The 24,525-nt window shown below is 46.0% G+C and overlaps 1 protein-coding gene across 1 annotated transcript; it reads right to left on the bottom strand.

Annotated features, from left to right (window-relative positions):
* Nucleotides 1-246: 246 nt before the first annotated feature.
* On the bottom strand, nt 247-24,390 carry Slc39a6 (solute carrier family 39 member 6). The gene is made up of 10 exons (XM_057789328.1): nt 23,893-24,390; nt 21,225-22,064; nt 19,708-19,891; nt 18,492-18,661; nt 16,856-17,074; nt 10,783-10,888; nt 6,358-6,735; nt 4,975-5,055; nt 2,951-3,141; nt 247-1,408 (listed from the first exon to the last, which is right to left on the bottom strand). Exons 2-10 carry the CDS (start codon nt 22,053-22,055, stop codon nt 1,256-1,258), a joined length of 2,313 nt encoding a protein of 770 aa, XP_057645311.1. The 5' UTR covers nt 22,056-22,064; nt 23,893-24,390; the 3' UTR covers nt 247-1,255.
* Between the last annotated feature and the right edge of the window lie 135 nt (nt 24,391-24,525).

Genomic DNA, 24,525 nt, shown 5'->3' with positions numbered 1-24,525 from the left:
TTTGAGACCGGGTCTTACTATGTACTCCTGGTTAGCCTTGTGTTTATAGAATCCACCTGCCTCTGCCTCCCAAGTGCTGAGATTAATGGCCTGTGCCACTATGCTGGCTGGAAGTTTTTAATGGGCTTAGTTTTAAGTTAGTGAGATGAACAAGTTCTGAAGACAGTGTGAACAGACTCAGTACTCCACGCTGAGTAAGACGGTAAGACGAAAGAAAGCACGATGCCTGACATTGAGCTGGCACTTTTATTTTCTTAAGAAACATCTAGACAGTGCTATAGACAGCCCTAATGAATGTACAGTACCATACATAAAAGGACGGATGCTCACAGTGACATTTTAAAGCACTGGAAGAGAGCGATGTGCTTTCTGAATCCAAGAGGTCAAAATAAATTCAGAGTGGGTTGTAACGTCCTCACATGGATTAAGGTTTTAATACTTGCTGTTTGGGAACCTAGACAACCAGAACACCCAATCACGTAACTGTGAGTGTGTCATCCCTCAGTGAAAACCAAGTCTTCTGGTGACACACACTAGTTAACTCATTTAGCCTGCCTCCATACACAGATTTAAAATCCTAGTTTCTGTCAACTGACACATTGCTTGGATTAAGAAATAGACTTCTCTATTATACAAACAAATACACAACCAAATTAAGTCTATCAAAGTGCTCACTGTTTTTTACAGGAACATTAACAATCTGACAGTTGTTCAGAGTGTACTCTGCACTAAATAATGTCCCTTTACACATCTAAAATCCCCCCCTCTACAGTATAGTCACTGTTGTGACTTTTCTAAGCAATGGACACCTCCCCAGCCCTTCAGTTCTCTGCTTTCCTTTTTCCTGGCTATACTCAGTGGCTCTGTGCCCATCCTGTCGCACCACTGGCAGGTCTGCAGGGGCCTAACTCCAGCAGGTAACTAATACTAAAGTTGTACAAAAGAGTATTAAAGACACTTTCTAAGATATACAGAACATGTCATGCCAAAACATACAATAAACTGGTAATACTGGTGGATCGCACATAGAATTTATACTTCCAAAACAGAATAACTTAAATATTAAAACGTACCTTTATGTTACCCAATGTAACTGACTTTATAAGCATAACAAATGGCAAAATTTGATACAAAAAAAAATCACAAAATCCACTAGTTTTAAATGCTGTGTATCACAGCATGTGAACATCTCTATCATCTACTCCAGCTACAGACAGCAATGCTTCTTCAAGCTACTCGAGGGTTCAGAACCTAATTAGAAATTGATACGAAACACAATTTTATGTTCAAATATGGAAATGAGTAACATAATCCCGAAACCCAGAAGGATCCCAGCATTCTGCAGGAAGAAATACCCCCAACGGCTGCATCCGTGATCGCTAGCATCATTGTGCAGCATCTCAGGCACCTGAAAGAGGCAAACACAACAGTTCAGCTTTCCGAAGTACAGATAAATTCTAGAAGAATCTGTAGGGTGGTGTTGCTTGGAGCTGGGTGAAGTAGGGGTCGCCCCTAGAACTCAACTGTTCCATGCACACCGAGTCTCTCGTCCTAGTAGCTGACTAGTTAGTTCAGTGACTACTGTGGAATTCCGAGCGGGTAAACATTCACCCCACTGTTAAATGAAAAGTGATGCTGACTTCCCCGCTTCAGGTACTGCTGCACGGCTAAGGTTCAAGTCTAGGATGTTTTTGTTTGTTTTTCCCCAAGACAGTTTCTTTGTGTAGCCCTGGCTGTCCTGGAATTCACTCTGTAGACCAGGTTGGCCTCGAACTCAGAAATCCACCTGCCTCTGCCTCCCAAGTGCTGGTATTAAAGGCATGTGTTATCACTGACTTAAGGTTTAAGGCTAATGCAGAGAGGGGAGCTCTTGCACTACTTGAAATACAAGTTTAGCAACAAAATTTCTTCTTATGCAAACTTGGTGACAAAAGAATTTTATTTTGCCAATAAGGGAATGTTATGTACAGCCTGTGGACAACATTTGTTTAGGCTGGGTTTACTTCAAATTTATAGACAATTCAGAGCCTAATTCTATTTTTTTTAAAGATTTATTAATTTATCATGCATACAACATTCCTTTCACGTATACTCGCATGCCAGAAGAGGGCACCAGATCTCATTACAGATGGTTGTGAGCCACAATGTGGTTGCTGGGAATTGAACTAAGTACTTTTGGAAGAGCAGTCAGTGCTCTTAACCTCTGAGCCATCTCTCCACCCCCCCTTTTTTAAAGATGTATTTATTTTATGTTTATGGTGCTATTTGCATGTACACCTTTATGCCAGAAGAGGGTAGCAGATCCTACCATAGATGGTTGTGAGACACAATGTACTTGCTGGGAATTGAACTCAGGTCCTCTGGAAGAGCTGCCAATGCTCTTAACCACTGAGCCATCTCTCAAGCCCCCCCCCCCAATTCTATTTTAAAAAGGTAAAACAAAGCTGGGTGGTGGTGGCGCACATCTTTAATCTCAGTACTTGGGAGGCAAAGGCAGGCGGATCTCTGTGAGTTTGAGGCCAGCCTGGTCTACAAGACCTAACTCCAGGACAGGCTCCAAAACTACAGAAAAACACTGTTGCGAAAAACAAAAAAAAAAAAAAAAAGGTAAAACAAGGGAATGAGTTTTCGTGTGTTTGGGGATCCAGGATCCCTCTGTACCACTGGAATCTAACACTATTTTTGCAATGAATTTTTTTAATTAAAAAAAAAAGATTTATTTTTATTTATGTATATGTGGGTTTGTGCTTGTATATTGCCTGTAGAGGCCAGAAAGAGGGGTCAGATCCCCTGGAGCTGACTTGTAGGATGTGGGTACCCAACCCCAGTCCTCTGGGAAGAATAGTATGTACTCTTAGCAGCTCAGCCATCCCTCCAGACCCTGCAATAATTTTTACAGAAGACAATCCCGTTTAACTTAGTCAGTGCCTTCTGACTTCTGGGAACTCACCATGTCAACCAGAGCGACGTACATGAACAAGCCAGCGGTGAGCGCAAATACCCACATGGAAACATTTTCCGCATAGTGCCCGATGAATATCCCTGTTGCCATCCCAAGATACGCCAGCATTGCCGACAGGGCGTTATAGAGCACGGCCTGTTTGACGGTCATGCCAGCCTTGAGCAAAACAGCAAAGTCACCTGTACCAGAAAACAAAAATGAGGGCAAAGTCATTGAAAATCATTTTATTTATTTATTTATTTATTTATTTATTTATTTATTTATTTATTGAGACAGGGTTTCTCCGTAGCTTTTGGTTCCTGTCCTGGAACTAGCTCTTGTAGACCAGGCTGGCCTCGAACTCACAGAGATCCGCCTGCCTCTGCCTCCCGAGTGCTGGGATTAAAGGCGTGCGCCACCACCGCCCGGCTTGAAAATCATTTTAACACACATCTGAGATTTCTCAGATTACAAAAAAAAAAAATTGATTTTTCTCCAGGGGAATAAATATCCCACATCTTCTGAAGGCTTCTTCTATGCCAGGGATGACGAGCAAGTCTACTGCTGAATTCTTGTACTGTCTTCAAGGGGGCTGATCCTGGAGGTGCAGGCAGGAGCAGCTTATCCAGTTATCCCCAGCTTAAGGCTAACCTGGGCTACATGAGACCCAATCTCAAAAACACTAAAACAAACAACAATAAGAAAACAACTGGCAATAGAGAGGAGGGCTGTGTAGAACTCACACGGTCGGTAACTGATAAAGGAAACACCTAACTAAGAGTGCCTGAGTCGTGGAGACAGATATGGCTAAGAAACTTCACAGGGCAGGAAGGACTGAGAGAGGGGAATGAAGGGCAGACAGGCTTACGTAAGCACATGCCAGCAATGGGAGGCTTTCTGAACGGCTGGAGACATGGCAGGAACAAAAGTGAAAATAGTGTCAGTGTTTGTGAGTGACATATGCCCGCCCATGAGACATACCCGGACACGAACTGGAATCCACACAAGGGAGGAAGTTCTCAAATTGTAGTACAACTCAAGTACAACTTATCAACTCCTCTCCTTCAGCTCTAAGACCGCATCATCTGTGTGTGTGTGTGCGCCTGTGTGCACAAGCACCTGCATAGGGACTCTAGGTCAGAAGAGAGGGTCAGCTTTCCTGTCTCTATCAGTTTCTACTTTATTCCGTGGAGGCAGTCTCTCACTGAACCTTGAGCCAAGTTGGCGGTCAGCGAGCCCCAGTAAGCCTCCTGTCTCCATGCTCCACTAGGTTACAGAAACACACCCGCGTGCTGGGTCTGAGCTCAGGTCGTCATGCTTGCACAGCCAGTGCTCTTGCCCACCGACCCATCAATCAAGAGCCTGTTTTTAGGTATTAGGACTAAATCTAGGCTGTCACGCATTCTAGGTAAGAGCTCTACCGAGAGTTACCTACCACACAAGCTAACTCTCTTAGCTTAAGAAATGTTCCTCTATGTGCTGTAGTTCTCTTTTGGGGGTAATGGTGCTGGTGGTGGGAGACAGGGTCATGTAGCCCAGGCTGGCTCAAACCATATGGCTGAGGATGACCTCGAACTCCTGACCCTCCTACCTTTACCTCCCCAGTGCTGGGATGAAGAACCACACCCACTCATGTCCCCAGTGTGCCAGCACAGAAAGAGACTTGGTAAAGGAAGAAGGGGCCCAGGTACCACTGAACAAACCCTCGCAGGCATGGTGTACTTGTAGGGTCCAAAATCCGGCTGGAAAGAAATGTGTGTCCAGTGAGAAAGAAAGGCAGTCAGATGAGCAAACAGCGGGAAGGCTCAGGGTAGGAAGACGTCAGCTACAGTGCACTACAGCCGAGCCATTGAGAGCAGGAGATGTCAGCTACAGTGCACTACAGCCGAGCCATTGAGAGCAGGAGATGTCAGCTACAGCGCTCTGCACCTGAGCACTGAGAGCAGGAGATGTCAGCTCCAGTGCGCTACAGCCAAGCACTGAGATAGCACAGCTCATTCTCACAGCAAAGGCAGTCCTCAGGCTTCTCTTACCTAGTTCATGAGGCAGTTCATGACAGAACACAGCAACAGAGGTGCTTAGCCCGCTGGACAGGCCCTCAGTGAAAGCAGCACCTGTGTAAATAAAGTCAAGAATAGATGGGCCGGGCATTTTGGAATCTTGCAGTACACAAAAATAATGGAAAAACAATGGCGTTAAATTTTGGCTGTGCATAAACACCATCTTCCTAGCTCAACCTCTATATTCTTACTAAAATAAAATAGCTACAAGCTGAGCGTGGTGGCACATATCTTTAATTGTAGTACTCGGAGGAAGAGGCATGAGGATCTCTGTGAGTTCGAGGCCAGCCTGGTCTACATTGGGAACTCCAAGTCAGCCAGAGCTAAGAGAGACCCTGCATATATAAACATGTATTTATTTTGTGTGCAACTATGGCGCTTGTGAGGTCTGAGGACAACTTGTGGGAAAGGGGTTCTCCTTTCCTCACGCGGATGCTGGGGATGGCACTCAGGTGGCAGGTTTGGTGGCAAATGCTTTTATTTCTGTGCCATCTCACTGGCCCCAACCTCTATCTTCTAAGAATCTCACAGCACATCTCACTGGGCCTAGATTTCCCTGGGAAGCACAGCATATGTGATGGGGAAGCAGAAGTTCAATTGTCCAGCAATGAGCAGGTATCTACAAACTGGAGAAGGGAGTGCTCTCATAGAAAACACTGGTCTGAGAATATAAACTAAATTAGAGGAAAGCCCTCTTCAGCCAGAGTGCATAAGCTCTTCACCAGCCTCAGAGGAGTTCATGCGGTCACCAGATTTGTGCGTATGCATCCTTTTTCTCTTCCACAAGGAGACCCAAGACACAGCCCCTCCCCTTTAAAAATCTAATTCCTCCTGCTGACCGATTACCTACCAGCTGTGCATGGCCTAATTCCCAGTAGAACTCTCAATTATGGTACAAGGATTTAACTTTGGCCTTTCCTTTGTCCAAGTAAATTCCTTCATCACAGAAAGACCCGAGCTCAGAGGGGACATGCATAGACACAGGATGCCTCCCACGCACTTCATATTTAAACCATGAGCTTATGACTTCACGGATAAAACACTGTTTTCTGTTTGTGATGCAAGGGCTGGGACCAGGGTTCATGTACACTGTGTAACTGCTCCTCCACCACTGAGCTAGAGCCCCAGCTAAGAGCAACCATTGGTAAGGACAACTTAGGCCATAGGTGCGGTACAGATCCGAGACTGTCTTGTAGCACACTTTACTAAATAACTTTGTTGTCAAAGAGTAAGCAAACTTTTTGATAATTCTGGAAGTCAACATCGTCACCTAAACTAACCTATTTTAAACTTGAATGAACATTTAATGAGCTATTTCCAGGCCAACCAGCAAGGACCAGCAATGCAGCAGCATACCAATTGCAAGGCCGTCACTGAAATTGTGCAGCCCGTCGCCCATGATCACCATCCAGGCCAATGTGGCAATGCCGGCATCCTTCAGCTCCTCTCGCGAGTAGCGCTGGCTGTGGCTGTGGGGATGGTGGTTCTGGTGGTGGTGGTGGTGTAGAATATGATGGTAGTCATGATGGTGGTGAATGAGGTCATCTGACTGGCCCAGGGTATCATGGAAGTGTGAATGGCACTTGTTCTTGCAGCCCCTGGGCACGTATTCATTGTAGACTTCTTGTGGGTGTGCGTGGGCTATCATAACCTCTTCTTCTTCCAACATTGTTGGCTGCTGGGAATCAAAGGGGGAGGGCTCCTGGGAGTCCGCTTGTAGATAGCTTTCAGGTCCTAGGGATAAACACAAAGAACGTTGGGGGCTTTGTTGCTGTCCCACGGATGGCTGATCATCTCAGGGCCCGGTAGCCCTCAGACCTGCAGGATAATGCAGCAGAGCTCTGTTGATGAGGAACGCCAACAGGCTCGACGGAATTCTTCAAAGGTAACATATCACATGTTAAGAAGGGGTTTCAGTGCATAGTTCTAGCAAGAAAGCATCTGCGGGGGCTACTCTCACAGCGAGAGTGAGATCCTATCTCATAAAAGGGTTTATTGTTAAGTTTAATTTTTAATTACGCTTATTTCTTTATTTTAGCTTGCATGGCGGTTGGCACATGGCCATGGCATGTACATGGAGGTCGGAAGACAACTGTCTGGAGTTGTCTTGCCTTTCATCGAGTGTGTCACAGACTGAGGACTGAATCGGATGACCACACTTGACGCCAGCACCTTGTCAGCTAAGCTGTCCATCTCACTGACCCTACTTCCTCTTGGTTCCTCTTTCTATCTCATTTTTCCAATTAGTATATTAGTGACTTTTTTGTTTTGTTTTGTTTTTCCAGAGAGGGTTTCTCTGTGTAACAGATTTGGCTGTCCTGAAACTGGCTTTGTAGATCAGGCTGACCTCAAATTCACAGATATCTGACTGTCTCTGCCTTCCGAGTACTGGGATTAATGGGCGTGCGCCACCACTACCTGGCTTAATGCTTATTTTTAATTACAGGTAAAATTTCAAAACTGTAAATGCATGTTGATTTACAACTGGTTAGAGTATGCTTGTTCTCAAAATGGTAAAAAGCTACTGCTTTTTTTTGGTCCATTTATTCACTTTCTCTGACTTTTCTGTCCAACTATGTATCTGTTACGATTACGACTAAAGAGAATGGATGATACTATAACAAATTAGAAACTCTCTGTCAAATTATCCACAGCCCATCTGAAACTCAGTCCACTTCAGATGGGCTCTGCTCTTCCTTTGTGTCAGTGAGTCAGGATTTGCAACTGTCATAAACTGAAAGGCAAGAGAGAAGGGGATCTCATCTCAACTCATCCAAGCTCTAAAGTCAAGACATAAAACACAGAATTTCAGCTTCTAAAATTATCTGCAGTGCCTGAGTGGCCTTCCTGTGATCCGTGACAGTGACTGAATACAGCCCTCTGGGTAAGAGAAAGGGATATGTATGGTGGACATTTTCATTCCATTCTGGTTTTTTTTTTTTTTTTTTTTTGAGACATGGCTTTGAACTCATAGAAATCCACCTGCCTCTGCCTCCCGAGTGTTGGGATTAAAGGTGTGCGCCACCCAGTTTTTGTTTTTTTTTTTTTTTTTTAAATGTGCATTAGTGTTTTGGCACTGGGCTTCAGGTCCCCTGGAACTGGAGTTACAGACAGTTGTGATCTGCCATGTAGGTGCTGGGAGTTGAACCCGGGTCCTCTAGAAGAGCAGACACTGAGCTGAACCACTTAACTGCTGAGCCATTGCTCCAGCCAACCCTCTCCAACACATTTTTAAACTCCCTCTTGCAGCTCCTATATGATTTTGAAGCTGGGAATATTAAAGTTTCCAGTCCCAACAAAGTCACTCTGCAGACCACCAGTCATGGGGCAGGCGCAGCTCTCAGCTCTCGCAGAAGGAAAGGTCCCCTTCCTAGCTATCTAGGGCAGAGGATTCATGGGAGAGTGGTCAAGGCTTTGGAAGAGAAGGGTCCAGTTTCACCAACAGCCAGGCACAGAAGTTATTTTTTTTTCTTTGGTTGTTTGAGACAAGGCTCCGTGTGGCCCAGGGTAGCCTTGAATTATTTCATAGTTGAGGACGACCTTGCACTCCTGACGCCTGTCAACACTTCTAAAGTGCTGGGATTACAGGCTTGCATAAATTCTTTTGTTGTTGTTGTTGTTGTTTTTGGAGACTGGGTTTCTCTGAGTAGCCCTGGTTGTCCTGGAACTCTCTCTGTTGACCAAGATGGCCTTGAGTGCACTGCCACAGCCGCCACCACCACCGGGCTGTACGTGGTGCTGGGAATGGAACCCAGGGCTTCATGACTGCTAGGCAAGAACTACCAATGTAGCTACATCCTCCCCTCCCCTCCCTCCCCCCCCCCCCCGAGTAAAAGGCTTCAAACATCAGTACTCCACACTGCCCTCCTGATTATCCCTTAATATCTTCCGCTTCCTTGTATTTGAAAAGATGAGTTTTTCTTTTCATTAAAAAAAAAAATCATATGCTGCTGGAAGGTGGTGGTACACGCCTCTAATCCCAGCAGCTGGGAGGCAGAGGTAGGTGGATTTCTGTGAGTTCAAGGCCAGCCTGGTTTAAGGATCACGTCCTAACACAGTCAGGGCTGTTACACATAGAAAGCCTGTCTTGAAAAAACCAAAATTAACAACAAACAAAAGAAAGTATTGACCTATCAGCTGACTTCCTATTTATTACGTGACAAAATTCAAGGAAAACAACAAAATAACCTTAATAACTTTATCATCATCACCAAGAAACATTTATTGGCTGGGCTTGGTGGCTCTTACCCTCAGTCCACAATGATTATCCGCTTGGACAAAGGAAAGGAAACCAACAGTAAGGCTACTCTTCCTCCTGTACACTGTTACCAATTTGTGGGGAGCATCCCTGACCTTCTCTCTGATCCTATGATTACAAATGTCACTGGATTCCATTCAGAATACTGAAGACGGACCAGTTCCAGAGAGGAGCCAATGTGTTGCAGCTGCTCTTTCGCGAAAAATAGCAAGCTGGAAAATGCAGGGTGAACTAAAAAGCTTACCCGCAAGATCAGCGTTTTCTTTCCTCTTAGTCAGTGGCTATCTGTTGAGCTCCTATCCTGTGAGTTTTGCTATGTAGCCCAGGCTGGTCCCACACTCCTAATCCTCCTGTCTCAAACACCTAAATGTTGGGATTATTGCCATTCCAGCTGTTCTGGTGGCCTTATGGGGATACAGGGAAACATTAGCACACATCTGCCTTTAAGAAGTTAGTTGACTCTAGTGATACAAGTATACATTTGTGAAAATCCCTAAAACTATATTTAAAACTGTGACTCATTTTAAATGAGTAGAAAGTAAAGACTAGAAGTCTCTTTCATCAACCAAGAGGAAGTTCACTTGTCTGTCTGTAAGAAGGGTACTTCCCTTCCCAAAGACTCATGACCCATTAAGATATCCTGGAACTCAACGTGACGCTAAGCAGCCCTCACCACAGTCTCATACGGCCCCATTTCAGTTCAGTTCTCACTTCAGAGGGAAGGGAGAGGGCGCCAGCACCGTGTGGTGTCACCGTGTTCACACTAAGCTCCTGGAGGCATAGTGTGGGGGGCACACAAATGAGGCTTGGAACCAAGACCCCCAAGGCTGATGGTCCCTCACAGCAGGAGGCATTGGAGGGGTGTTGGCCTCTTGCCTGAGATTCTGGCCAGCTGTATGGAATGTCTGCACATCGCCTTAGGATCTCTGGAAGGGGTAGAGTATATGGAGAGTGGAGTGTTAACTGAAGGGAGACTCCATCTATGCAGCCATGGGAACTGTCAGCCACACTGGGTGAGATTGTTAGGGGGCTTGGCTGCTTTGGGGCCACCCATGTTCCCATAAGTCAAATACGCCCATTAATTCCCCAAGTTAGGCTCTGGTAAACCCAAACTTGGGTTTGTCATTGGCACCGTCTTCGGCATTTGTTTCTATTTCCCCAGGGAAAGAATTCATAAAACAGACCTTCACACATGGCCCCCCAGCAGTGACTGCCCTATGGCAGTTCCATAGGACTCAAGGAGAAGCGTGGAGGAAGGCCTTCGACACACTGCTCACCTGAGCTCAGTTCTGTATCTCAGAGCAAATAACCAGGGTTTCTGCTAGTCTGAGGTCACCTGAGCTGTCCTCAGGAGACTACCCTGCTTCGTCCTGAAGAGCACTCACGGCCCGGGCTACACCTGGGGTCTTGAGTACGGTGTGTGGTGGAGAGGGCCCTGTGAACTTGCTGCAGCAGTGAAGAGGGGTGAGGAGGAAATGACACACGCAGCAGAGGCCACCCGGCCCGAGTGCCGGAAGACTTACGTTCACCTGCGTCCACCTTCTCCTCATTTGTGGAGAGCTGAGACTCGTATTTCGACAGCTGCTTCTTAATCTCCACATCTTCATCGCTTTCAGGTTTCTTTTGGTTCTGAAACAGGAAGAGCAATGTTCTGAAACATCTGCTCTGCATATGTGGACAGCTCTCAATACAGCTGGGGCTCAGCGCTAGAGAACTTGCCTAACACAGGTGGGACCCTGGCTCCCACCAACCAAGAGCCAGGGAAGCAAAAGGCAGAGAAGACAAGAGCACTGGCACACCTCCAGGAAACAAAAGCCTTCCAAGAACAGGGCCGTGGACTTGCTTGTTTAGCACCCAGTATGAACTTCTGGCTGTAAAAACTTTTAAAAAGGCAAAAAAGTCTGAGTAGAGAGAAAAACCACCGTTAATCTTCCTGTGTGGCCTGCACCAGCCACTGCAGTGTGGGCTCACACAGTCAGTGTTAGAACGCACCCTCTTGGGGCACAATGTGGATGTTAATGCTAACCAGATCCTGATGATTCATCCATATGTTAAACCAACAAACTCGACCTGTGTTATGCATTTAGGAATAGTTACAACCACTTCCTTCTGGAGTGGTAATCTCTGGGCCACTCCTTGGACATTGAAACCTACATTTTTCATATTTTGTTATGCAGATTGAAGTACTTTTCCTTAATAAAACACCTTTAACATTAAAAATTTAGTTTTCATTTATATGTCTGTGTGCATGTGTGGAGAGAAGTCAGGTAAGGGCACTGGAGCTAGAGGTGGGGTCTGAGACCCAAACTCCAGCCATCTACAAGAGCAAGTGCTCTAACCACTGGGCCACGTCCCTAGTCTCGGTGTTGTCTCAAGTATTTATGGTTTAGCCTTGAAATTATCAGTGGGCTTTTTCAAAAACCTCGATCCTTTCTTGTACATTTTGTGTGGTAATGGGGGTGGAACCCAGGTCCTCATGCATGCTAGAGCTAGGCAAGTACTACTTCTGAGCTACTCCATCAGAGTTCTCTCTCTCTCTCTCTCGGATAGGTTTCCATCTGAGCTAAGGCTGGCACTCAGATTGGGTGTGGTCCACAGGAGCTGGCTACTACTGAGCTTTGTAACCACTCCTGCGCTAGGCTCCCTGTGTGAGTCTGAGCAACGTTTATTTTGCAGAGGTCTCACTGAACAATCAAGCCTGTGCATTAGCTATTTATTTATGTTGAAGACAGTATTCTTTTTTTTTTTTTTTTTTTTTTGGTTTTTCGAGACAGGGTTCCTCTGTGGCTTTGGAGCCTGTCCTGGAACTAGCTCTGTAGACCAGGCTGGTCTCGAACTCACAGAGATCCGCCTGCCTCTGCCTCCCGAGTGCTGGGATTAAAGGCGTGCGCCACCATCGCCCGGCAAGACAGTATTCTTAATTACAGAAATTATCAAATGAATAATATTTATTATTTGCATTACATTACTGCAGACCTAGTCACTACTGTCCTGCAGCTGCTCCCCAAAGCACAGGAGCTTTAAGGCAGATGACGAATATGCAATTCTTCGCTTATAATCATTGATACATTTGATAAACACTGATACATTTGAAAACCACAGGGTGCTATCAGAATGCATAACAACAAGACCTGAAAGGTTTCAGGATGGGCTCTTCAAAAATGCAGCAGTTCAACCAAAATGTAAGGGCAAGCAGGACTTTGGAGTGAAGGACGGTGAGGCAGTGTTCTAGGTAGTTTTTGAAACAGAGGGAGGGCCCCCAAACAGCAACAATCTGGCTCTTTCCTGGAACTAAATGAAATTCATGATAACACGAGAGGACTCTCTCTGGAAGGTGGCTGGTTTAGAGTGCAAGCTTCAGTAACTGCAGGAGGCCAGGTAGCACAGAGCATGCTGGGAGTGGCCTCTGTCTACAGGGCAATGGGAAGTCCCTGGAGGATTCTAAGCAGAGGTGTACAGCACAGCCTGTTCTGTGTAAACAGAGCAGGTGGGAGAAATGGAAACTGTGGGCAGGCTGGGTGGGAAGGGGAGACAACTTAGGCCTCGACAAGAAGGACAGCAAAAACAGCTGGGGAAAGAGAAAGACTGCGGACATATTGAATAAAGCTGGGTCTGGATGGGGATGGTGGGTGCTACAATGCTGGGCTTCTCAGAGCTTTCACCAGCCGCAAGGACGCGTGAGGTCGAACTGCTGTAAAGGTCTAACTATACAGAGTGAGCATCGGCAGCAAGTCTCGATGAAATGCAGATTTCCCACAGACATGATGCCAGGTCACTGACTACATCTGACTCCAGGACACAGCTTGGACTCCTCAGGGAAAACACACTTTTGCTTCTGACACTCAGCACACAGTCAAGTATTTTTTTATTTTATTTATCCTTATGAGGGGGGGAAAATAAATTAAGTAATACTAAGACCTGAATGATCTTTAAAAACTATACCCAACATTTTCTACGATGGGATCAGGACAGGAGGACTATCTGGAGTACCTTCTGTTGTTTCCTGTTCCACAAGCATTCGTCATCACCAACCACAAGCCAGACTCAAGGTGGGCAGAGAGAAGCGCACAGGACACAGGCATCCCAGATCTTCATGCTTTTATTTTACTGGATGTCTTAAAACAGAGATAACTCAACCTCCCTGTAGCAGAGATCCTCAGCAATCTGAACATCACATTGCTGTTGCACTTAAAGATACTGGCACAGCACATGGTTCATACGTAGCTCACTAGTGACCTGCTCCAGTTGGGAAAGAAACAGATGTACTTTACATAGTACCCTATCCTTTAGAATCTTGCTATAGAGTGCCAGGATAAAGGGCAGTTAGGTAACATTTAGGTACAAATTGGAAACTAGGGCTGATGAGCTAGCACAGTGGTTAAGAGGCACCTGCTGCCGAGCTTGATGACCTGCGCTCTACCCCTGGGACCTACATGGTGTAAGGCTATTGTAAGTCATCCTCTTGCCTCCACATGTGTGTTATGGCATGCACATGCCCTCCCCCACATAAATGTAATTTAAAACACTGAAACTAAATCGAATAAAGATATAAACAAATTAGGGTATTTTGAAAAAGAAATTCATAGCCAAAGATGGTGGCACACACCTTTAAAGCCAGCCTCTGGAGAGCAGAGGCAGGCAGATCTTTGAGTTCAAGGTCAGATTGGTTTACAGAGGGAGTAGACAGCCAAGGACTACACAGAGAAATCCTGTCTCAATAAATAGATAAATAAATGAAAAAATAAATAAAATAATAAAAATTAACCAAAATCCCATAAGCCAAATTCTAAGTAGTATTTTTACTTTTACTATTTCTAATTATGTGTGTGTGAAGGGGGTCATGTGCACATGAGTGCAGGTGCCTGCGGAGGCCAAAAGATGACATTGGATTCCCTGGAGCTGGAGCTACAGATGGCTGGAAGCTACCCTACATGGACGCTGGACAACAAACTTGGGTTTTCCCTAAGACAGTATACACTCTTAATGTGCTCTCTAGCTCCATGATCTCATATATATACACATATATTGGTCTTTCCAGACAGTTTCTCTGTGTATCCCATCCCTGGCTGTCCTTGAACTCAGAGATCTACCTGCCTCCACTTCCCAAGTGGTAGGATTAAAGGCATGCACCACCACTGCCTGGCCCCATGATCATATTTTTAAAGCTAAGAATAATTCAAAAGGATATAAAGAAACAGAGCATGTCTTTCAACCAGTCTAAGTGCAGCAATGGAAACAGCCACAGGGAACATAATTTCAGTCATTAAAATGAAGTGGTTGAGCTGGAAAATTGGCTCGGAGGTTAAAAGCATGTGTTACCTTTGCAGAGGACCTGGTTCAACTCCCAACACCCACACAGTGGCTCACAACCACCTGTAGCTCCAGTCCCAGGGAATCTGATGCCTCTTCTGATTTCTACAGGCACCAACAACACATATGGCACACATACATACATGCAGACAAAGTAAGTATTCATGCTTACAAAATAATAAAATCTTTTTAAAATTCAATAAAAAAGAAAAGAATGACGAAACTATTCTTTCATTTGTGCTGTCTTTTGAGACAGGGTGTCACATAGCCCAGGCTGGCCTCAAACTTGATATATAGATGAGGATGACCCTGAGATTTTAATCCTTCTGCCCCCACCTTGCAGGTGCTGTGATTATGAGCATGTGACACTATGCCCAGCTCAGAAGAAGCTATTTCTGTTTACTTCTTCCTGCAAACGTCAGTCCATTAAACAGAGGGTTCATATTTGTAATATATGATTTTTAAAAAATCTGCTATTTTTGTTACTTTTGTATTCCCTGAAACAGGGTTTCTCTGTGTAAGGGCCCTAGCTGTCCTGGAACTAGCTCTGTAGACCAGGGTGGCCTTGAACTCACAGAGACCTGCCTGCCTCTGACTCCTGAGTGCTGGGATTAAAGGAGTGTATCACCAGCTGAAAATATCTTTTTAAAGCAAGAGTCTCACTATATAGTCCAGAATGTCCTGAAATTCAATTATGTAGTTCAGGTTGGCATTAAACTCAAGACCCTCCACCCTCCAACATCTGAGCATGTGGATCACAGATGTGCGTGTTGCCCTGCCCAGCTCAGCATAGGAAGGTTTTGAGTGTAAGATCCCTAAGGGTAAACAGGATGGAGGCAGCAGCACTTCTGTTCACAGAGCACGAGTTTCCCACAGTGGGCCTGATGATCAGTCAGGGCCAGCTACACTTAATTTTCAGACTTTTCCATGCCAGCTCTGCTGGCTGTATAATTGCACAACTTAATTACATGTTGCTCAAACTCTGAAATGACAGCGAGAATAGGAACTTCTGTGAAAGCAGAAGCTGAATGCATTTTAAAAAGATTCAAAGGTAAGTTCCCATAAAGAGTCTAATTAATGTAAAGTGTCCATGGTTTAAAATACAATACTTTCAAAATCTAACATGCATGTTCAGAATAGCTCTTTAAGTATATAACCTCTTGTTCAATTTTAGAGAAAACGAAGTTGGAAATTGTAGATGACCTACGGCACAGGTATAAATAAAAAAGACATGGGACTCACGTGACCCACCTAAAAAAGACACAGGACTCAGGGGACCTAAGGAAGTTCTGACTCAGTTGACAAGCACTCATCTGGTCTGCTGGGATCACAGTCAGCGCCATGAGGAGCACGTCTGGTCTGCTGGGATCACAGTCAGCGCCACGAGGAGCACGTCTGGTCTGCTGGGATCACAGTCAGCACCAGGCTTGCTGTACTCATCACTGTGAGAGCTCCTCTGCCAGTCTTCTGACTGGGCTACCTGATCACATCAGATTAGGGGCAGAACACCTTATGACTGAAAGTATCATTATCAGAAACAAACAACCTCTACTTGGCTTTGGAATAATTTATGATCCAGTTTGCAAAGGCTACACTTGTAAGTCATGTATCCTTTGAAACACAACAGAACCACAGCTAGAGTGCAATTAATTTAAAACCAATGACCATTTAATCATAGCATCCCACATACTGATGATATATCCATAACTCCAGGCCTCTGCTTTGGGTTCGGTCACATACATACAAACCTTTAGCCTTTTTCTTCTTATTCCCCAAGAAATACAAGGAATAAAGAAGAACAGAAACTCAGGGTTGGGTTAGGATATGGCTCAGTCGGTAAACTGACTGCTACGCAACCACGAGGACCTGAGTTTAGATAACCAGAACCCCAAAACTGCATGTGATGATGTGTGCCTGTTATCCTAATGCTGAAGAGACAGAGATACGAGGCTCCTGGCTTCCTAGCCTAGTCGGCAAGCTCCAGGCTCAGCAGAGACCTGTCTCAAATAATAAGGTGGAGAGAGACTGAGGAAGACACTGATGTTAACCTCTGGCTGCTATTCTAACACACGTGCCCAGAAGGCAGGCAGGCCAGCTGCTCCCTCCAGGTTATCAAGACACAGAGCTTCTATATGAACACCTGTGTGAACAAAAGCATCCTTAAGGGTACTGAATGCCTCTCACACAAAGATCACAGATTCTGGGCAAGCCAGGCTAACGACAGCCAGGATGCCACTCTAAGCGCGTGCCTGATGTACAGCGAGCCTTCAGTACCTGCAGCCTTACCTTCTTTTTCTTATCTTTAAACTGCTTGATCAGTGTGAGGACGTGCTCCACAAGAAACATGAAATACAAGCCTCCTAGAGCGGTCAGACCTTTCCACGTGGAATCAAAATAGGTGCTTTCTTCTATGTTCTCAGCCGAGAGGTGACTGAACAGTGGGCCTCTTTTCATTTCCATCGCTGGTTCTTCGTGGCTATGACTGTGGTGGTGACTCGCATGAGACTGAAAGTGAAATAACACAGTTTCGTAGGTCAGAAGAACTGCCAAATAGGAAATCATTAAGCAATTAATGGAATACTTTAGAGTTGAGGAGACACTGAAAAAATAAAGAGGATGAAGAGCGCTAGCTACTCAGAGCTTCGTGGACGCTACTTGCTACGCACTTAACAGAGTGGGTCTGTGTGGAATAAAGGCAGATACATTCCATAGTGACCATCATAACTTAGAACTTTCTCAATGTCTGATGTGTTACCATGGCCCAATTAAGACAGACTTCATATCACACAGTATCTATTACTTACAGGTACCACTTAGAGGTTCACACAGGTTCATCAGATCATCCCTGTGAGAAGCCTAGTCAGGACGGAGGGGTGAGCCCTGCAGGTATCTGAGAACCTGGGCAATGCATCTGCCGCCTGTGGCAGAGTAGAGCAGTAACTAGCTGATGCTACTTATGATAGGAAACCAACTGGGTGTGCAGCATCCTAATCAGGGCCATGGGGCCTCTGCTGTGCACTTCCAGAGTCGGTATGCCTAAACACCTGCCACTTGGTAGTCAGAGAGACAGCCACTCAGAACAGCTTTCATTTTGAATCCAATATGAGGCTGCCACTGTTCTTTGAAGGAGTAATTTTCCCTTTCTACCAAACTGAAAATCTCTATGTCAACTTTTCTTTTTTCAGGGCTGTGATTGAAGCCAGGGCTTACTTTATTTCAGGCAAGTGCTCTACCACTACGATAAATGAAAAAAGTGACCTCCACCTATTTCCTGCTTATGAATTATCCCAAATACTTAATAAAAGGTAAATCACTTTATCAGGCCTGTATATTAAAAAATTCATGCCAGGTGGTAGTGGTACATGTCTTTAATCCCTGTACTTGGATCTCTGAGATCGAGGTCAGCCTTGTCTAGTGATTGAGTTCCAGTACATTCAGGGATACACAGAGATAAACCCTGTCTGGACCACTCCCCGCCCCCCAAATTCATTCAGGTCAAGGAGTATCAATCTTTAAACACAGAAATCCTACCCTGAGGAAAACCTCTCGGTTTTGTGGCCTCGAGAACGGGCACACACTTTAATCTGTGGCAACAACAGGAAGCAAGCGGCTCCCCCTGTGGCAGGAGTCCCAGTGCTTCAGATCCAAGCAGGATTTCTCTCTTTAATTAGTGAGTTCAAAAAGCTTAGCCTGACTTGGCAGTCTCTAACAGACAGAAACAAAACCAACCAACCAAAAGTCTCACCACCATGTACTAAAATCTTGCATAAGTTATCAAATACACTTTAAGACCAACTTTTCAAAACAAAAATTCTAACTTCTGAAAATGCCAACACAGCGAGTCCGAGTGCAAACCCAACGCTTGTACTTTTAATGTGTGAAGCTAAAAGGCGGCAGGGGACAGACATTTCACAGAACTTACGTGTGGGAGAAGATGCAACAGAGCGTCTCCACTCAGAGTCCCGACCGCCAGCGCCACGAGGAAGCTCAGCAGGAACTTGAAAAACACCCGGTTCATGAGTGGCACCAAGATGACCCCCAGCAGAGACAGGAAACTGATGATGGAAATGGCTATGAAGCCACCAAGCCAGGCTGGCAAACCAATCAGAGCAGAAAGAAGTCATGTGATTTGTAAACTGAGAGGTTTCCTACCAGGGCGTTAAACAGCAGGTGAGCACAAAGCAGCATCATTCAGGCATCCTCACTGTAATCTTGCTGCAGGCCCTGACAGAGAACCTTATACACAAATAAAGAGACTTCAAGATAAGGAAGGTAAACCTAGTGGAAAAGTTTTTTTTTGAAACAGGATCTTACTATGTGGCCTTGGCTGGCCTGGAATTCATAGAGATCCACCTGCCTCTGCCTCCAGAGTGCTGGGATTACAAGTGTGTCCTACCATGCTTGGCTTTAGTGAAAAAACCTTAAAATGGGAATTAAAGGAAGAGAAAAAGTTACCAGGATGAACGCTGCCTCACTTGGGACCCACTGCTAGAACAGCCAAGCTATGAAACAGGAGAGGGGGGCAGACTGGGAACTCACTAAATTTCCTCAGCAAACAAAACATTCGTTTCTTCCTCAGTATAATACTCTTCCTCCCGTTCCCGTCCCTTCCTTACTTTGTAGTCTCTATGTAGACCATGGTGGCTTTGAACCCATGATCCCCCTTTCTCAGCTTCTTCAATGCTGAGATTACAGCTCTTGGCATACGAGGCTTTATTCGTTTAAAAACACTTTTATTTTGTGAATTTGTGTGGGCTTTACATATGTCTGTATGTGTGTATGCTTTACATATGTCTGTGTACCACACGCATGCAGGAGCCTTCACAAGTCTGAAGAGGGCACTGGATTCCCTGGAACTGGAGTTACAGATGGGTGTGAGTCACCAGGTGGGTACTAGGAACTGAACCAGGTCCTCTGCAAGAGAAGTCCGTGCTCTTAACCACTGAGCCATCCCCACCACCGTGTCTTTTTAAAGGAGTCAAATGTACTTTCAAAATTTATATTCAGAACATTCAGGGCAGAGAACAACTAAGATTTTGTATCTAGAGCTACAGTGAAAAATAGTCTTGAATATAAAGAGAAGTACAAAGTAAGTAGATCTACTAAAAACTGTTCTTATGTTACAACGGTAGATTTACCTATTTGTAAAGAATAGGACTTTTGAGGGATTTCCGCCTTCTTCTCACTTGCTGTATGAATCAAACAGGACCGAGCATCAATTTGGGTGATGATGGCCGGGCAGAGATAGTTAAACTCTGTTGCATTCAACATAACATGGATGTTCATGCCATGGGATGTCAGCAGCTTTGTTGCATTGAAGCACTGAAGGACAAGACAGTAAAAAAGTCACAGAAAGTAATTCCCACTAGGAGACTCCAAAATGTAGTCTGACTCATCACCCTGAAGCTCTACCAAAGCTACTTTGTTGATAAAATTAATGCAAGTTAAAATCCGCTTTGCTTTCAGCACTTTGGAATTTGCCTCCAGTAGCCTGAAGAAGATACTATGTCACAATTATGACCACATCACAAGTCACCAAGGGAGCAAACCTCCTGTGGAAGAGCTTGGGGATGAGTGGAGATTCACAAGCCTGTTAACTCATTGTATACAGCTATTAAGGAAACAAGCTTTAATTTCGAAATGGGGTTCATTACAGATTGAGAAATAGGTTCAGGGACTAATGCTCTCCGCTCCTCAGCTTGGCCCAAACATGCCCAAGACATGTTGCTCCTCCTGCTATGACACCCCTTGCAAAAACTCAGCTCAATTCTGTGTACATGCCTGGCAGAGTGATTCTCCGCAATGAGAGATTTTTAAATTATACAGATGACTCTTGCAGAGGGCAATGCTGGTTAATAAAGCAAACCTGTCCCAGCAGGCAGATGCATTCAACAGTTTAATTGGATGACGAGCTTAGTTTGAAGAGAAACTCCTGTATGCAATTTAGCACCCCCACTCCACACCCCCCCCCCAAAAAAAGCTTATCTGGTTATGGTATCTGTTTCTCATCTTCCACAAAGATATTTCAGACTCACAAGCAACTCTTCACCAACACTACTCAGAACAACTTCATTACCAGTGCTGCTATGGCCCATTCCTATGGTTACCCCAAACTTCGGTCATGCACTGGCTTGAATGAAGCACCTACATTCCGGTCATTAGAGACTAACAACTAATGCCCCCCCCCCCCATATTCATTTAGTCAAAGTAAATTATGTAGCACTGGAAAAGTTTATTCTAGAAAAGTCACATAACCTGGGAACTGCACTACCTGACATCCCCCCCGTCAACTTGCTCTACCTTCAATCCCTCCACAATCCACTGTTGAGAGACACACAGGTGCTCTTGCTTTTGCAGCACTGTAACCTAGCCTTTCTCTAAAACATGGAGTCTAAGTCCTGCTTCTTCAGATCCCCCGCTGTCTATATATTAATATTAATTTTCTCCACAACTAACCTTGGCATCTTTTTATAGTTATAATAAACTCATTCTCCTGGATAGCCAGTCCTCAAGCATGTTCACAACATTCTGCACAGTGTGAGCCCAGCTGAGAAGGAAGCAAAGCTCCCCCGTTCATAACTGTTTTATTTTATTTCACACTCATCCCTGGAGGGGACAAACAGGTGCATTAAATATTGCACAGCATTTATCTTACCTCCTGAATATTGTCATTTGTGTTCCGTGAATACATAAAGCTCTTTCTGGGGTCACTCTCAGACTCGTTGCTTTTCCTACTAGCTAGCCGGCTCAGTCGGCCCACTCGGCTCTTCTCTGTGATGCTGGGTGGGGTAGAAGGGTTTACATCTTTGGGGCGTTTGCCACGTTTCGGCGTCTCTACAGTCTCTAGGAAGTGAGTTCCTTCAGAGACAGAGTTGTACACGGCTGAGGTTACTTCGCTTGTGCTCACACCCTCTTTGGCGTTCCTTCTACCATTCACGCGTTCTGGTGGGTGAGAGCCTTTCCCCTGGCTGGTTCTAGTTTTACCTGAACTATCAGAGTCATGATCTGGGCAAAAGGCTTTCCGATTGTTTTTACCACCAGCAGCATGACTGCGGCGGGAATGGCGCTCATGGTCGATGTGATGCTCGTGGTCAGTGTGATGCTCATGGTCGGCGTGGTGTTCATGGTCAGCGTGATGCTCGTGGTCGGCGTGGTGCTCATGGTTGGTGTGGTGCTCATGGTCAGTGTGGTGCTCATGGTCATGGTGTATGTGGACTCTTTTAATCTTATCTATGCCTATATTCTGAAGCAATTTTCTGAACCCTTCAACTGACAAGGAGTCATTCTCTCCATAGCGGTAGAAAAGTTGTTGCAGATAATGTCGCTGCATGGTAACTGCCAGGTCCACATTAATGCCAGACTCCCAATTTAAATTAATTTTCTCAGTGGTCTGAGAGAGAGCAACTGTTGATTGTAGTTCATGAAGGGGATTCGTGACCCAAAGGGCGAAGGTCAGAACCATGATTACAGATAAATTCCTGGCCATTGCACCTTCCTAGAAAAGATAAGGGGAAATTTTTTTTTTTTTTTTTTTGGTTTTTCGAGACAGGGTTTCTCTGTGGCTTTGGAGCCTGTCCTGGAACTAGCTCTGTAGATTAGGCTGGTCTCGAACTCACAGAGATCCGCCTGCCTCTGCCTCCCGAGTGCTGGGATTAAAGGCGTGCGCCACCATCGCCTGGCTAAGGGGAAAAATTCTTTACCACACTTCTAAAACAATTTAAGAAACTTCATGCTAAAAACTGATGCCGAATTACACCGTCAACATTCACACAGCACTGTTTGTTTTGACCAGGAAAGGATGAGGTCGTGTGGAGACACAGAGAACCAGGAGCCTGAGTCTCCCCCCGCAGGCCCACACATCTGGAGCAAAGGCAGGACAGTCATATGAAAAGAGACAATTAGTTCTGCAAAAGCAGCAGCAGGAGGAAAAGATCCACGTGCTCACAGACATGCCTCCGCTTCTCACTGAGCTGAGGACTACAGCTCAGAACCAAACCTAAGGGCTTCTACCATCATAAATAGAAAAGGCAAAGAGTCGGAAAAAGTAGAGCCAACAGCCTCAACTGACACTTGGGAATTTTTAAAAATGGTTTCATTTTCTTTGGACACACATTCATGCCCTTTATTTCCACCCTACATGATTTACCAAGTTGTTGTGTCAATCGAGTTATTTTCTATCCATCTTCAGATTGGAGCACACACACACACGCGCACACACACACAAAGCGATCTCCGCACCCCAACTCAGCAATGAATCAGACCTAATTTCACGTCAGTGCACTGAGATTTCCCAAGTCTTCTGAACGACTGCATAATAATAGTTTTTTGAAAAAGTGACTTATGCTTAGTGAAAACACACTACATTGTCCTTCAGTTGCTACACATTAGCTAGAGAATGTTTTATCACATAATGTTGGGATTCAAGGCCTCTGCCTGAAGGAGGAATCCCCATTCCTTTCCAAATGGAAGTGGAGCTTGAAAAGCAGAGTTCAGTTAAGCAGAAGCAGTATAGTAGAGTCAGATCTTTGGAGGGATGTTCTACCTATGTCTCTAGCAAACGATTCTGAGGGATTTTGAGCTATAGAGGGCAACAGACAACCATTTTTCAGCCTGTTCCTTGGCAGGTTCTCATGACCTCATCTGAAAAGCCGGTAATATCTATGTGCAAGAAAGAACACACAGTGGAAGTGCTTGTTAAACTCCCCTGTTGCCCAAGTGCTGATTATCATACTAGACACCCAGGTAAATGGAGGCACATACAAGCAGATAGAACCAGACTCCAGCAAACAATCGTCGGGGTCTCACATTTTGAGAACTCCCGTGATAGGCAAAGAAGACCCGAGAAGAAATCATTCCCAAGGGGAGAGGCACGTCACTAGATGGGTGGGGCAGATCTGGCGTTGAGCCAGAGGAAGATGCTGAGGGCCCGCAGACCGGTCCCCGGATCTCCTTTTAGGCCAAGTCTGTGTGTATGTGTGTGTGTGTGTAAGAAACAAGCCACAAGAGGCCTTGAAAAAAGGGACAGTGGAGAAAAAGGAAAAGCGCACAAAGCTTGCTTGGGAGGGCTCCTGTAAGGAAACACGTTAGTAGCTTCTTTGAATGCGAGAGAAAAGTTAACACAGAAAGTCCCTAGTTTTGGGTCCCCAAGCCCACATGGGGACCCCAAGTTGGGAGGGGCAGCTATGCAGGGAGAATGGGGTTCGAGGTGGGGCCCTCGCAGCATCCACTCTCCGTTGCCCCGCTTGGTCCCAGCAGCCCTTCTCTGCGGACCCGGGCCTGCGGGGCTCCTTCCTGCCGTCCCGCTGCAGTCGTGAGGAACTCACCTCTCCCGGTGTCCCGCCGCCGGGTCCCGTGCGCAGGTTCCCCGAGGGCTGTCCGAGGGGGCTGGAAACCGGCTCGGCTCCGGTCTCCGAGAAGCCTTTACAGGGCACGGAGCAGCGGCGGAATCATGAGCCCGTCCACCCCTCGGCCCCAGGTTGCCGCGCCTCCTCCAAGCAGGACAATCGGTAATTACCGCCGCCGCCCGCTGCTAGCACCGTGGCGCACGCGCAGTGCAACTCCGGAGCCGGTCTGCAAAGACCGATCCGCTTTTCCGCGTGTTCTCAGACGCCACGGGCTCGCCGCGATGGAGGGGCGGGCGCGGGTCCTTTCCTCGAGCCCTTCCTCTCCACAGCCAGGACCGCGGCCCAGCCGGGTCCGCTGTGGACAGCTGAGTTGGATGGAACCGCCCCCGACCACGAGCTCCTCCGAGAGCGCCCAGAGTCCAGCGCTCAGGCCTGGCTCGCGCACGGAGAAGCGGTCGGAAAGATGCGCGAGGCGAGCAGAGGCTACGGGGTAGAACCACGCCAGCAGACGGGGGCGTGGCCGGGAGGCGTGGCCTGCGGGCTGGGCCGTCTTAGCCCCGCCCCGGCCCCTCGGAAATGCGGACCGGCTGGCGTCCGCGGGAGAAGCCGCTG

Source organism: Chionomys nivalis, chromosome 14, assembly GCF_950005125.1.
Source record: "Chionomys nivalis chromosome 14, mChiNiv1.1, whole genome shotgun sequence".
Taxonomy (NCBI): domain Eukaryota; kingdom Metazoa; phylum Chordata; class Mammalia; order Rodentia; family Cricetidae; genus Chionomys; species Chionomys nivalis.
This window is presented reverse-complemented; position numbering and strand designations above follow the sequence as displayed.

What these genes read in the sequence shown, in the direction of transcription:
- Slc39a6 (XM_057789328.1), bottom strand. Translation starts at nt 22,055, where the DNA reads ATGGCCAGGAATTTATCTGTAATCATGGTTCTGACCTTCGCCCTTTGG. An exon ending in CAAATGACAATATTCAGGAG is followed by an intron (nt 19,892 to 21,224) that starts GTAAGATAAATG and finishes CTTGTCCTTCAG; the next exon opens with TGCTTCAATGCAACAAAGCT. An exon ending in CAGTGACGGCCTTGCAATTG is followed by an intron (nt 5,056 to 6,357) that starts GTATGCTGCTGC and finishes TTATTTACACAG; the next exon opens with GTGCTGCTTTCACTGAGGGC.